The 14,813-nt window shown below is 36.7% G+C and overlaps 1 protein-coding gene across 4 annotated transcripts in view; it reads left to right on the top strand.

The window, feature by feature from the left end:
- The window catches only part of LOC107996069 (protein timeless homolog), a 178,469-nt gene that overhangs the window by 149,363 nt on the left and 14,293 nt on the right, over positions 1–14,813 (top strand). For all 4 annotated transcript variants that reach the window (XM_062073999.1, XM_062073998.1, XM_062073996.1 and 1 more), the window contains exons 16-17: positions 14,541–14,621; positions 14,703–14,790. In XM_062073999.1, coding sequence (XP_061929983.1) covers positions 14,541–14,621; positions 14,703–14,790 — 169 coding nt within the window. The remainder of the gene's footprint in view (positions 1–14,540; positions 14,622–14,702; positions 14,791–14,813) is intronic.

The following is a 14,813-nucleotide window of genomic DNA, read 5'->3' as shown; positions in this document are numbered from 1 at the left end:
AAAATATTCATAAGTTAATCAAAGTTTTCCCATTTGAACTCGTTTGGGACTCGGATTGCGAATTTTATTTGGTTTCACGGTGCTTCAACTTTTATTATATTCATTTAAATGGATATTTTTCAATCGACATACTCTTTTATTGTACCATTCTGTTCGATTAAAGTGATAAATTTAATTTTATGATCATCTTATTCCCCTAATAAATCACTGTCCTACGATGATTCCTTTAGATCGATAAGAAAAAAATACTCTGAATTAGTAATTTTGCAAAAAATACTTCAAAATATTTCCACCGATCTATGACAGTTTCCTTTTAAAACTTCCAAACTAAATTCTTCGCTGAAAATTTTATTCAAATCATACAATTAGAAAAATAAAAAATATTTCCTTAGATTCTTACCCTTGAATCTTCTCTCACAAGCACGCTCTTCCAAGAGCTATCCTCTTTCATCCATCCATTTTATCTACACCCTCGAGACGCGAACAGCCATCGATCCATCTTTTAAAAAGATTGTCCAAAACAATTAACATAATCTAAAAGGAACTGGGATAAAAATCTTTTCCGACTGAAAAAAAATGATGGCGTAAACGTATATATTCGATCCATCTTCTGGAGAAAAACTCTAAAATATATTCGATCTAGGAATGTTTGGAAAGAGTTTCCTTTAACAAAATCGATCCTCACCTCAGACGCCAGAAAGAAGAGACGCCAATCCATCGCATATACACGATGGAATCGCGAGATACGATGGGATCGGTGGCCGGCAAACGAGGCGAAATAAGCGGAAAGAGCGGAGGCAGCATGGCCGGCCGATATACACAGGGGACACGTAAACCGGAACCGTGTTTGCGATCTCGTTGCCCATTCCTCTGGCCAACTCAACAGGAATTGTCCCGAGTACGTCGTCGTCGCCCGGATCCTGGACCCGGGAGGAAGGGGGAGCGATAAAACTGCATCTAAACAACGTGGCGGGGGATGGAAGATTGTTGGAAGGGAGGAGGGGGCGGCGAGGTCGAAGCATCGTTACGGAAAAAGGTTAGGTCAAGTGGTCACGGTGACAATGGTGGGTGCACCGATAGTAATAGCTGCTCGTTACACGGAAGCCACTCCACGTATTCTTGATAACTGCACGACTGCCCCTCCAGAGGTCATAGACGTTAATACCACGATCACAGATGTTTTTGATAATAACCTCGTCGACCTCGTGTTATCCTCCAGTGCTTCTCAACAACGCACCACACACGAAAAGTCGTTCAATCATTTCGAGAAGGGGAGAGGATAAAAATTTAAACGTTGATCGATATTTTTTCGGATCTTTGTATTTCCCTCTGTAGAATCGTAGAATCCTCTCTCATGTATAATTGATATCAATATTTTAACAAGTGATCAGATATTGAAACTACTATCTCGCGCACAATTCGAAACAATTGAACGTCAAAATTTTTTACTCTACACCGAAAATCTTTCGATAGATAATCAGAACGAGCGATGAACGACATGAGAGACACTGTTTCTAGCTCGACGCGATCACGGGAACGGCGATAACGTTAAGATTAAATCCCGATGATATCGATGTCGAGTCGGGCATAACGTAAATGCATAATCCGGTGTAAAGCCAGGGTCCAGTGTTCGTTCCAGAGGTTGTAACGCCTCTTTCTCTCTCTCACTCTCTCTCAACCCTCCTCCTCTCTGCTCGTCGACCATCGAGTTAATAAAGTTACCGCTAACAATAACTGTAGCGATACCAGTTCGATAATGATGTCGTTAGTAAGAGCGGCGAGCGTAGCAGTGACGTTAGCGACATTAGTCTTATTGTTAACCCCCTCCTCTCCCCCGATAACGATATCCAAACCGATACTGTGCGCGTTCTGGTAATCCTGACTGCAGCCTGAGGTACCTGTGGTGGACCGCCGGTAACGATACCGAGATGCTGGTGGAGAAGTGGCGCATCTGGTGTTGGTGGAACGGGATGAGGGAGGAGCAGGGGAGGGATTCTACCCAGGGACGTGATCGCGTTGACAACCAGGCCGGGAGAAAGGGAGGGAGGGAGGGAGGAAGGGACGGTTTCGAACGATCCGGTTTGAATAAGTAGTTACCGGCCTAATAGTAGTGCCGAACCGTGACGCCCGTTGAATACAGAATTTTCAGCTTGCCACGGAACGAGCAGATTGGTCTGGAGGTAGGGTGACCCCTGAGTGAACAAGGCAACCCCTCGTTGCACCCTTGAGAGTCGGATTCGTAGCGTCAAGCGATCATAAACACCTTAGTCTCTCTCTCTTTTTTCTTTTTTACTTCAGTTTCGTGTGCAATCGAAGGATATAAAATGTTTTGCTTGATTGGTTGTTTTTTGGAAACGTGTGAATATCGTAATCGTCGAGTCGAGCGAGAGTAAGCACGTACGTGAGATAATATAGTCGTAAGCGGTGATCTGACGGATGAAATACAGGTTTTTAATTTAAAGGAGAGGCGCGTATCGATATCGAGCATACTTTTCTCGAGTAATGAATTGCGTTATTAATTAATTTACTTGGACTGGGTCGAATAGCACGATAGTATTCGGTTTAATCAAATTAAAGATAATGCGTAAGTTATAGGTTAATCGATGAATAATAGAGCGTGACTCTATCTATGGCTATGGTCGTAAACAATGCGTCATTTCTGTGAAAGCGATTCTACGTTAAATTGCAATTCTATCGGTGTGGACGATTAGTAGAACCGTATGTCGGAATTATCCTAGATTATACTACTGAATTGTGTCAATATCCGAAACTGAATATCCTAAATTGTTCAACTACGCTATTATAGCTATATTTCGTTCAACTTTTAATCACTTTTCTTTCGATAAAAACTGTACGTCAGAATTGTCCCAAGTTATACTACTACTACACCTTATACCTTGAACTGCTACTTAGTCACGTATCGTTATATCCCATATACTATCTACTTCCATCCCAAAATCACAAAACATCACGATCGATCCTCGCCCTTTCAAGAGTCCGTTCCCTCTTCTCATTATCTCACGCATCTTAAGTATCATTATTTTTCCAATCCAATCGATTCCTTCCGATCCCATGCGACACGATTCTCTTGACCGGTGATATAACCTCTCCCCTCCTCCTCTCCAAGATTTTATTCTCGTATCTTTAACTTATCTCAACCTTCTGTTCGGTCAGATAACAAAAACCGACCATTGGAAACGTGACTTGCGGGTAATCTGTATCGGTATTATATTCTTCTTTCTCGAAAAAAAGGGAAAAAAGAAAGGGATATCGGTCTTCGACTCGCATGTGAAAATGGTACGATCCGCACTTTCGCCCGCTTTCTTCATCGGCGTTCCATTCTTGAAAACGACGGTCGGAGAATAATCGATTCGACTCGGTATTAACCAACAATGGGTTTCATTGAAAACTCGATAACGACGACTTCTTCTGCTCTGGCGATCAAGCGGCTACGAGAGGGTTTAACACGTCGGCGGATAAGATCAGCCAGGCTTTAATCCAGTTTCTGCAGCCCTGGTGAAGATCGCGATTGGGAGGAGGGGGAGGAAAGGAAGGAGAATAAAAGCTCGGACGACCCGGCTCTTTGTGATTGGAAAAATGTCAATAAAATCGCTCCACGGTGAAAACGGGCTAATTTAAAAGGAAAATTTGTTGTTTCCTTAAGAATCGCGAGTTTAGAGAATCTTAATGGAAATGAGAGAACGAAATGGATGTAATTCTTTCTATATATTATATGTATTAAAAGAATTCGTAATAAGAATTTTTGTTTATTTTTCCTTTTAGATTTCTATCGAAAGGAGGAATTTTCAGAAAAATTGTATTATTGTATAGCATGACGTAATGTAATGAAAGAAGAGGTTATCGATTTCGAATTTCTTCTTCTCCTGCTCTTCCAAACGAAAAGAGAAGAAGAAAAAACAGACAGATCTTCCGGTTAGATACGCCATTATGTAACGCGCTACGCGGAATTCTAACGTCTCGCTCGTCGGAAGTGAAAAACTTTCTTTTCTTCTTATACGTTCCTTCTTGCACACCTCTTGAAAGTTTGAACAAACGATAGAATATAATCCTGAATTCGTAATAATGAAATCACGAGATTGTTATTCAGCAGGTTGACTGTAAAAGTTACCCGTTTATAACCTGTTTAGCTGTCAGATTGCCAGACGTATCAAATTGCAAGCTCACACAAGAGCTTGCCATCCTCCCACCGACCCTATTCTCAACTTCTCAACTTTTGCAACGATAGTTTAACGTTGCCTTTCAATTTTCTACTTCGACACTCCTTCAGTTTTCTTTCCTAGATTTTTCTAGATATCGATAACCATATCGACGTAAAGAATTTTAATAAAATTACACCATCGTTATTTACAAAGTTATTGTTAAAAATTATCTTATACTAGAATATATCCCTGTCGAAATTGAAAAATCTCTGCGACAGTATATATAAAGCGAGTACGTTATAAATTTTTCAACGGAACGACTAAATAATTCACCTCGTTTCCCCTTTCGAGTCTTATAGTCTTAGTTCACAAATTACAGTTGAGACGTGAATTATCTAGGCAAGCTGGGTATCAGTTCAATCCGATCAATCGGTAATAATACATAGGCTATCGATTTCCCAGACAGTACACTCGGATAAGGAGAAAGGTAAACAAGATATGAAACACGGCGAATTTGAATACAAATTACATACCTATTTCGATTGAAATATATCCGAACCTATTCATCAAGCATGGATCCACACAATTGAGAGAACGTCTCGTATAAAATTTTACCTTTCGAATAAATCAACGACCATCCACTGGGCTGTTGATCCACGTGCTGATAGAATCTTTCTATTTCTTTCTCCAACTCTATAAAACTTTCTATCATTTATCAAATACAAGAAATTTCGCTTTAACTTGCCACGATGTTTTTAAATTAAATTAACGAAAACCTCCCCCCAAAATAAAAAGGGAACCTTCCTTTTTTCAATTTCCTGTTCCCGAAATAGAGTGCATCGTTGCTCGTAAAAGTTTGATAAAAGTTTTCAACTAACTTGGGATATGCAACCCACTTGTACAAGTGCGCGAACGCCACCTATAGACAGACACGTGTGAATAGAAAATAAACGGGCAAAAATTAAAACGTTCCTTTAAAAAGTATATTGAATGTAGGATGAAAAAAAAAAAACTTCGGCTGGCCGTTTACATTGAAAGGGCGGTGGACGGCGAGCATCAAAGCTTTCTTTCTAACTTCAGCCCTCGCGCGGTGATACACGGACAAAGAGCGCATTCTAAAAAAGGCCCGGTAAGGACGTCTCGTGGAAGAAAAGTACAGAACCGTCATCTTGCTGGTCGCTTTGTGGCGCGTATCAAATTGCGAGGGAGCGAAGCCTCTTTTCTTCGCGCGACGACACCGGAAGGGCCCTCTTCGCGTTAATTACGTTAATAAGCTGGTTAGCTGAACCTTGACGGAAACCACGTTATCATAGTAAAGATAAATGGAAACTTGTGCTCGTCGAGGAAACGTTAGATTTTCAAATAATTTTTCAAAAAACATGGAAAATATCATGGTGGCGAGCTATTTTATTTTATTTCTATTTGTTTTATCCCTGCAGCCATTTTCGAAATCATTCCTCGAACGAATACGTACGCTGCCATGCCAGCGAGGTGTTCATTTTCTAGAAATAGGATGAAATTTATTTGTTAAGTCAGCGAATGAAGCAGCGACGAAGACTCATTTTATTAAGATTTTGATTAGAGAATTGAAAGCAACGTGATACCGCAGAATTATGCTATATAGAAGAAATGGCACGATTCACCTTTTCGAAAAAGTTCGGTATCCTTTCTGATTTCGTTAAAAAAAGAAAGAAAGAAAAATATATTTTCTGCTATTAATTCCATATAATTTATACGGTTCTTATTAATACAAAATAATCCAATTTTACATGTTTTCACGAGTTGAAATTAGACTCGCGCGTAACAAATTATCTGGAAAAGCATACAATATTCAACAAGCAATATTACACAGTTGAACAACAAATATCCCGGTTGTTGTAAACCGTTTCGTTCATGAGAGCGCGGTTACTATCTGGTTTCTGTCCGCTTCCGCCACTTACTCTTTCCGCGTTATTTCCGGGGAAAACTCGTGCATCCATTCGCTTTGGAGGGGGAAAAAAAAAGAGGAAAGAAAGAAAAAAATAGCGACCGCCCGATCCCGCGCAAATTATTTCGGAGATTGCCTTTTTTAAATGCAATACATAGTGTGAATAAAAAAGAGGAGAGGCTCGATACCATGGTCGCCGGTTATTATCTCCTCGCAAATTACACCTGGGCTCGGAGCGGCGAGAATTTCCGTCCCGGCTACAATAAACCGAGTTACCCTTCATCCCTTCCCCCTCCACCTTCCTCCACCCCTCTCTTCCCCCCTTTTTATCTATCCATCTCACCCCCCTGCGTACTTATTTTCAACCCGTGCAACTTCTCGATAGGCTCGAGCCTTGTTTACTTTGGCCACCGTGTACAACGTGCACGTGCAACGTTAGGCAACACTTATTACGCTCCCCTCCCCTCCTCACTGGCCGTGTAACGGAATCGTATAATGCTTCGCCCTCGTGTTCACGCTCGCGATACCGGCTAATTTAATGTTTCGAGAATCAGGATCGCGGTTGTAACGAGAGATCGGTATCAAGTAAGCGTGGAGCACCCGAGCATGCTAATTATAATTTGTTGTCGTGGAATATTATCTGTGCGCAGACCGTGTTACAATTAATACGTACAATCCTCGCTTGTTCGAGGGGATGGGATTAGATACGGGTGGATGTTGAGTGATTTGTGTTTGGTGGTGTTTGTTTATTAGATCTTTTTTCTATTTCTTTCGTTCTTTCTTTTTGTTTTTTGATGGCGCGAGAGAATTGGAAGGGAATCGATGGGAGGAACAAATTTTTCTAAAAATATTAATTAAATATTTGTCACGGCTATTGTACCCTACTTTTTCTTCGATAGTGTTTATTTTATAAAATAAAATCGCGAAAGTGACGAATAAAACGAACGCTTTCACAGGCTGGACGAAATCGATCGGGAGTCTTTGCATTCTCAAATGTGTATCTTAATAATTCTGTTAAATATTTTCGTCCAGTCCATCGTCAATAGAATAAAAGAAAAAAGTATCGCAAGGAATGCGCATTAAAATTCTTGGAAGATTATTATTAATGCGCGATAATTTGCTGGAAGTAAGTGGAAGTATTAAATATGTATTAAAGATAAGGACTTTTTAAAGTTGTTTAAAAGTGGCAAATTGAAATATAAAATGAAATATTGATGGAATTAAAAAGTTTAACAGAAGATTTTTTTAATATTAATAGATTAATAGAAAATATTTTAATATCATAAAACAATATATATATATAAAAAAAAAAGAATAAATAAAACTAAAACGTACATTCATTTTAAATATATGGTTGGTTCTAGAGATATATTAAAATGTTACTTACGTATTGAATATTTTATCAGCACGATGTATTTATGTCGAAATAAAAAAGATATAACAAATATATACGAATAAACAGAAAAGTATAAAGTAACAGGAAGCAGTAGTAGGTAATAAAGAGTGATATATTACAGATAGAAGTTAGAATGAAATGTAATGAGCGTGCATAAAACTCATGATAGCAGACTATAAACCGGGTAGTGCAATGCATTCAACATGTCTTGTACGACCAGTATTTCTTGAAATGTAAATTATTTCGTGGAACAAATAATCTTATTACCTGAAATAATCTTATTATTATCGAGGAAAAAATTATCCCATCTGATATGAAAATTGATGAACTTTTGTATATTCTTCTATATGAGAATCGCACGTACCAATTTATGCAAGTACTATAATTCACAGTGTAATAACTATCAATTTTCCTACAGTAATTCAATATTATTACTGGTCAGATGTAAAAGTTTTATTTATGTATTATTATGTTATTGCGTAGTTATAATTATTAGAAACGAAGATAATTATTGAAGTAAAAGTACAATTTACAATAATTGTTCGTATTTAATTTTTAGACTTCACTATTTCTAATTTTAAAACTTATGAAAATATATTGATCGAATATTTCGAGTCATATTTCTTTTATTTGATTCGTTAAATAAATATAACGTTATATTTGTCCAATATTTATATAACGATATCAATATTACAAAAATTATAATACGAATCTTTATATAGGATAATAAAAATATTTAAAATTTTTATTAGTCCTATACGTGCATCATTCGTTTATATTTGTTATCAATAAGAATTATATTTGTGTGTTAAAATGATTTAAAAATTGAATAAATGTTGGTATAATCATTGCCATTAATCACGCCGCGATAAATTTAATTTGCACGATAAATCTTCGGGAAATTATAGATATTGTATTAAATTATTTTCATCTACTGTGGCACGTTTAATAAATTAGTTTACTTTCTCGGGTTGAAGTACGTATTGTGGAACATTTGTTGCGAAAATGTACGACTGTTGTACGTTTTAAGCATTTACATTCAGAATAATGCCTATTTTATTATTCATTCGGTTTTATATTCGTTGGAATGTTTAATTTTAACCAGTCGTAACTTTGCCCTTTTTCATAATGTCAGTTCACATTTTACTCGATTGTGGAAAGAAATAGAAATAATTTCAGGGAAAGATATTGAATTGGGAAAGATCGATGAAACGAACTGTCAGAATATATTGAAATCAATTCTGGAATAGATTCGTCTTATTTACTGGTTCCAGATAACTAAATAGATCCGATTAATTGGATCAGTTCTGAACACAATGCATAGTTACAGATTAAACTTTAATAATTGAATTGCTTCTTCTCGTTTGTTCCAAAAGATCTATAGTACGAATACTTTGGTAAATTACTAGAGGTTCTATAGATATATCCTTCTCTCAATTATATCAAGACGTATTTCAGAAGTTCCTAAAATTGGAAGGCAGATTACATCGATATATTTTATTCAAAGTTTAATGAATATTCGATTTACGATGTCTTCTAACTTATTTGTTTTCGATCTTTTTTATTTTTCTTGAGATAAATAACGCAGTTGATCTATTTTCCTTATTTTCAACATCAAAATATATCTAAGTAGTTCTAGGTAGTTCTAGGTTGGTTAAATATAAAGCTCTTCGATTCATAAAATTGCTTGAAATTGCTGGTGGCATTATAAATGAACGTCAATCTTCGTTATATTATTACAGATTTTGTATAATTATATTAAATTTTCTCAACTTAAAACTTCGATAAAATTTTACATATAAACATTCGAGAAGATATTAATATTCATAATCAAATTACAGAATTTTCGAGAGTGGTTAAACCTTAATTAACAAAGATTCTTTTGTGTTCGCGCGTAAATTAATGGGAAAGTAAAATTCAACGAGACTATCGGAAATATATATATACATATATTTCTCTCAAAATAGATCCGATGCTTGCAATAAAATAATAATCCTTGCCAATGTAATTTCGGATCAGAATATCAGATGAGAATCTTTAGATAGAGCAATGATACGTCGAAATTCTATCGTCATGGACGTGTTAAGAGCAACACTATAATCGCGTGTAAATCGTCTTTGTATAGTTGGGACACCTGTATACGCATACATACACACGCACCTGTGTACACGCAGGTGCACCATTATACGTCACCATAGAATTGTCGAGACGATCGATAAGCCTGTAACGAGACATAACCTAAGTTATCGGCAGACTTTGGCCATGCACCGTTGGTAATCGTTGATCCGAGAGAATGTACACGGATACACGTACATGCATAAATGGTTGATCTGTCAGATGAGAGCTCGCCTTTGGCAATGAGACATTGTTTCTTACTCCGTGTATCGTGTAAAATTGTTTAAACGTTCCACAATACTACGTATCACGAAATAGCAAATTGCTTTAAGTCCTAAATACAATAAATTTCGTTTCGAGATAATTTTGCTAATCGATATCAAACTAAAATAAAAAAACCAAGATTTATTAACATTTATTGAAATAGGGATTATTTTAATATTTATTGCATTATCATGCGAAGATACTCTAAAGCGAGAAATCAATCAAATTAATCGATATATTGATATGTCATATGTACACAGGGTGTCTCATTTTAATCTCTCTGAGAAAAATTGGATTTCAAGGAGATCATATTTTGCTTTGGCAAAAGTCGACTAATAAAAATTTCAACGATCTCACTCAAACTCAAGAACGTGTCATTAATTTTTTGACTAACGCTAAAGAGTGATATCATTTTCGAATCGAAAATAAACATTTAACAAACATTTTAGCAATCTTACAACTTTTGTTTAAAACACTTTTTTCATATTTCTTTATGTTTTCCAAAATCTGTCCGAGTGGATTAAAGCAAAACACCCTGTATATTGTTTCTAATATCTGAAAGAGCCTCGAACATTGTCGAACGTGTTCAGTTTCGTAACTGTTGATATAGATATGCAATCCCTAGATAGAGTTCGAGCCCTTTATTAATTCTAGTACCTATGAATTACATTATAACTATCTTGCACCTAACAAGATTATATTTCAAGATTAGGCCAGTTAACAGAATTCGAGCGTATAATTTACAATCGTACGAATAAATATAAACAATGAACACTAACAGAGAAAATATCATTGCACAAAAATAAAAACAAATGTGTTTCTCGTTCGTTCTCCCTATTCTCGATATTCAAAGTTAAAAGGTTTTTTTTTTTTAATTACAATGACGATAGAATCGATTAAAATTCGAACGATTCTCAATCAGAAATGAACAACTAACAACGTTTCCATTGTAATAAGGATTAAATTCCCATTTTGTGACCGCCGAATACGTTCGAATAGGTGACTATGAATGGAGGCGATAAATATTTCAAGATATTGATTCTCCTCACTGACAACGGCAGCACATGATTACAGAAATATTAATTTCGACAAAATCGAAATTAAACCGTAAAATAGATTGTCCAACGAAAAAACAATCCGCAAGAATCTTTTCTTTCTTTCTTTCTTTCTTTTTATTAATATTAATAACACGGATTCCCACTCACACTTGTGACTATTTTTGTTGAAAAGTTTTTCTAATATTCGTAATAAGCTCGTCTCGAGCAGAAAATTCGAGCAGAAGCTCCCTCTATTTAAACCGCAAAATTATACATAGTGAAATTCCATGAGCCAAATTGCTCCTTGGGCAACAATATTTGCAGACACTTGCAGAACTTTGTTTCTTGGTACTCATTTGAAATGGATGACAAGAAGCATTATTTTCCCCCTTTTGCAAACGCGAAGGAGGCACGGATATTTGTTTACAAACAGTTGTTTGCAAACATAACTGCAAACTGTTTTGGAAAAACATTGGAAAACATTTCGGAAACAAGAGAAACATCATTTGCATATTTACATTGGCAAGCAAAGTTTTCTGAAAATATTTCCAAGTGTACGCTTCGCTTTACACACAGACACTCCATAATGCATACGGGTCCATCAGTTTTAAATAAATTAATCCTGAATTTATTTATTAACAGATTCCCTTTCGAATTTATTTCTTCATCATTTACCACCAGTGGCAAGCAACTTTAAAAAAAAAGTTAAGAAAGTTAATATTTATCCATTGTTCTTTCTTGAATAATCAAAGCTGCATCTTTTTAAGAGATTTTTCACAACGTGTATTTAACAATTTTTTAAACACACTCCTCGTTGAGACGTTTTAAATAATCCTCCTTTATCGAATTATCAATAGGATCGCGTTTCCTCGAAGATATTTTTCAGCACAGTGGTGTGCATCGTTAATTCGTGACTCGGTCCTCCACGCGAAATGAAATGCGGAAGGGACATTATTAAATTCTTCACGCGCAAGTGGCCAAACAAACGAGATTAATGCCTTTATTCGATTTCGTAGAAAATAAATAACGCTCGTCTCGCTCGCTCTTGAATTTTTCAGAAATTCATAATTTTCCAACGGGTGTTTCCTTCGATGATCGAAGGATGTACGATTACGTGCGTGTCGATGACGCACGAGCAGAGATAAAATTGTAAATTCGCCATCTACGTGGAGTTTACGTAGATTCGATTGGTACGCTTGTTTCAATGAATCTGGATTAATATATTATTATTTTATCTCACGTGCACGAGAGATAAAAATTGTAATAAAATTACGTAAAGCAATTGTATCGTAAGCAATATTATTTTTCTTTTTCTTTCTCAAACGATATCTCATTATCGAGTCTGATCAACGTTAATCGTTTTTTTCCAGCGTTTCAATAATATTTGTTTATAAAACTTTGATATACCGTGTATATTATAATAATACAATTGCGTTAATATAACATAATATTTGTAATATTCGATATTGCGGTAGGTTCATTCGTTTCACAATGTTTTTGAAATTCGATTTTAACACTATTGGTTGAAAAATATTTTAAATGGATATTTTTACCGATTAAAATTTTACAACGTGTGAAATATTTTGGTTTAAGCGAATTTATTACATTATTATTGGTATTGAAATTTCACGTTAAATATCATCTTTGATCGTCTGTGACTCTCTTTAAAAATTATATGCAACAATTGAAAATATGAACGGTTAAACCACAATGAGTTAGTTTCTATCGTCGTGAAACGTTACCTTTCTAATTCTTTCTCTACTAAGATTTTCAATTTCAGATGAAAATTCTTCGCGAATTTTATTTTATCTCTGAACCGGTGTTCAGAGGCGAGCTCAAAAGACCACGGAAGGGAACAATTAAAACTTTAGGTTAAAATAGCATCGCCGTCAACGTCACTTGAGCAAACTGAATTCTTCGGAAGGCGAGAAAACTTTTCTCTGGCTGTAACAACACGACACGTTTAAAACAAAAACTTTACACGATGATTTAAAATACTTGACTCGGTTACTTTTAAACAAAAATTTACATCTGATATATTCCTAACTTTCGGTTTGAAAAATTCCACGTCCTCGAATGCATTAAAAGACGATACAAAACGAAATTTCAACCTTGAATTAACTTTCAGATCCTCGTGTGTAAAAATTTTTTAAACGGGAATTTTTCGAACGGGAAAAAGAAAAAAGTTATTATTTCGAAAAGTTAACGATCAGAGAGACGTTGGAAGGGCAGAGACGAATCGTGGCTCGCTCTAGCGTGACTTTCATAAAGCGAGGAAAAAGGATAGCGGCCGCGAAGCCTTAGAAAATTTGCCCCGTAACGAAGCTTTGTGCCGATCCAATCGTCGGTTCCACCGTGTGCAATTTTTCCCTGGCCATCGTATCTAGCCTGTGCCCGCCTCGGCGGACTAGTCGAAAATGTAATCGTCTTTCCACGGCCGCTTAATTCGCCGGTCGGGTTGTCCGCAATGCAGAGAAAAAAACAAGAGGGAGGACAGGGAACCTACGGGATCCGATTCGATCGGATTCTGCATTACCGCGTACACGTGTGAACGCTCTGCTCTGTTTCAGTGTTCTCCAACTTCTCTTGACTCGTGCTCCTTCTGATACAATAACTTGGTAGTAATTTTTTCCTTTTTTTTTTTCATTTTCCTTGACCTCGATCACCGAGAACGGGGAAGAATAATTTTTCATGGTCGATTCTAATTTCTTGTAATTTCATTCAATGAAAGAATCAATAGTATCACCTAGTAAAATATTAAAACGAATGAAATGATATCTTGTTACATCTGTTTTTAATAAGAACACACTCGAGGGTAAAAAATTCCAAAGCTAAATAATTCTGAACTTACTCGATAATAACTCTCGATATTTTTTCTTCTTAGATTCGTTTTTCGATGAAAAACCGTGATATAATCCTCGTAAGATTGAGAATCACTGTTTTCGTTTCGTTTTCGTCGTTTTCAAAAACCGTTTTCGAAATTTTTTTCGCGTAAATTAATCCAACCGCGATCTCCGCTTCTCTTTTCTCCTATTCACGTGGCTCGATTCTTTTTTTTCTTTCTTTCTTCCTTTTTTTTTTTTTTTTTAATAGATTTTTAACGAACGATCGCAGGATCGCCACTTTCGAAGCACGACGTTACGATTTGTCGAGTCTGGGACACGGAACGGTTCGAAAAAGCACACCATCCCCCGGCGTCCATTGATTCTCCTCCAGTCGAATTCAATAGAGTGGCCGCGAGACTCGTGGTCGGTCCTCTCTGTATTCAGGGGAAGGTTGGCAATTGTTTGCGGGAATTTTCGTGCCCGCCTCCACGAAGAAATAGTGTCGCGCGCGTTTCGAAATTTTGCACGTGTCGTTGCCATGTTTTCACGCCACCAGCCACGCCACAACGGTCGGCCGCGATGCACGGATCTCGCTAACGTTCTATTTTTACTCGATCGCTCGATGATGAAACTTTCCCTCGAATTCGATGGATTCGATCGTATCGAGATTTTATGGCGTTTCCAAACCAAACTCCCTTTTTTTCGACCGCGTGTATTTTTTCGCGTGTGGCGAGACACGCGATTTATTTCAACCCCCTCCCGATACGCGTTTCGAGAGATGCGTTGCGAGGAATATTCATTCGTTCCTGTTTTCAGTAATCGAAGAGGAAAATGTTGCGGAAAGCCGAGGAAAGCAGCGGGAGGAAAATGTCGAAAGTCTTCTTAACCACGAGTCAGGTAAAAAAGAATGGAGGAGAAAAATATTTCGATGCAATTTCCTGAATGAAATTGTTGAATATGTAATGTGCGTTCCTTTAGATGACGAGGACGATGACGAAGAAAGGGAGGCCGAGCCATATTCCACGGTGGTGGAAACCGATTTCAAATTTTCCGACTTCGTCCACAGGTAATACTAATAATTAATAACAA

Source organism: Apis cerana, linkage group LG4 (genome assembly GCF_029169275.1).
Source record: "Apis cerana isolate GH-2021 linkage group LG4, AcerK_1.0, whole genome shotgun sequence".
In the NCBI taxonomy this organism is placed as follows: domain Eukaryota; kingdom Metazoa; phylum Arthropoda; class Insecta; order Hymenoptera; family Apidae; genus Apis; species Apis cerana.
This window is presented reverse-complemented; position numbering and strand designations above follow the sequence as displayed.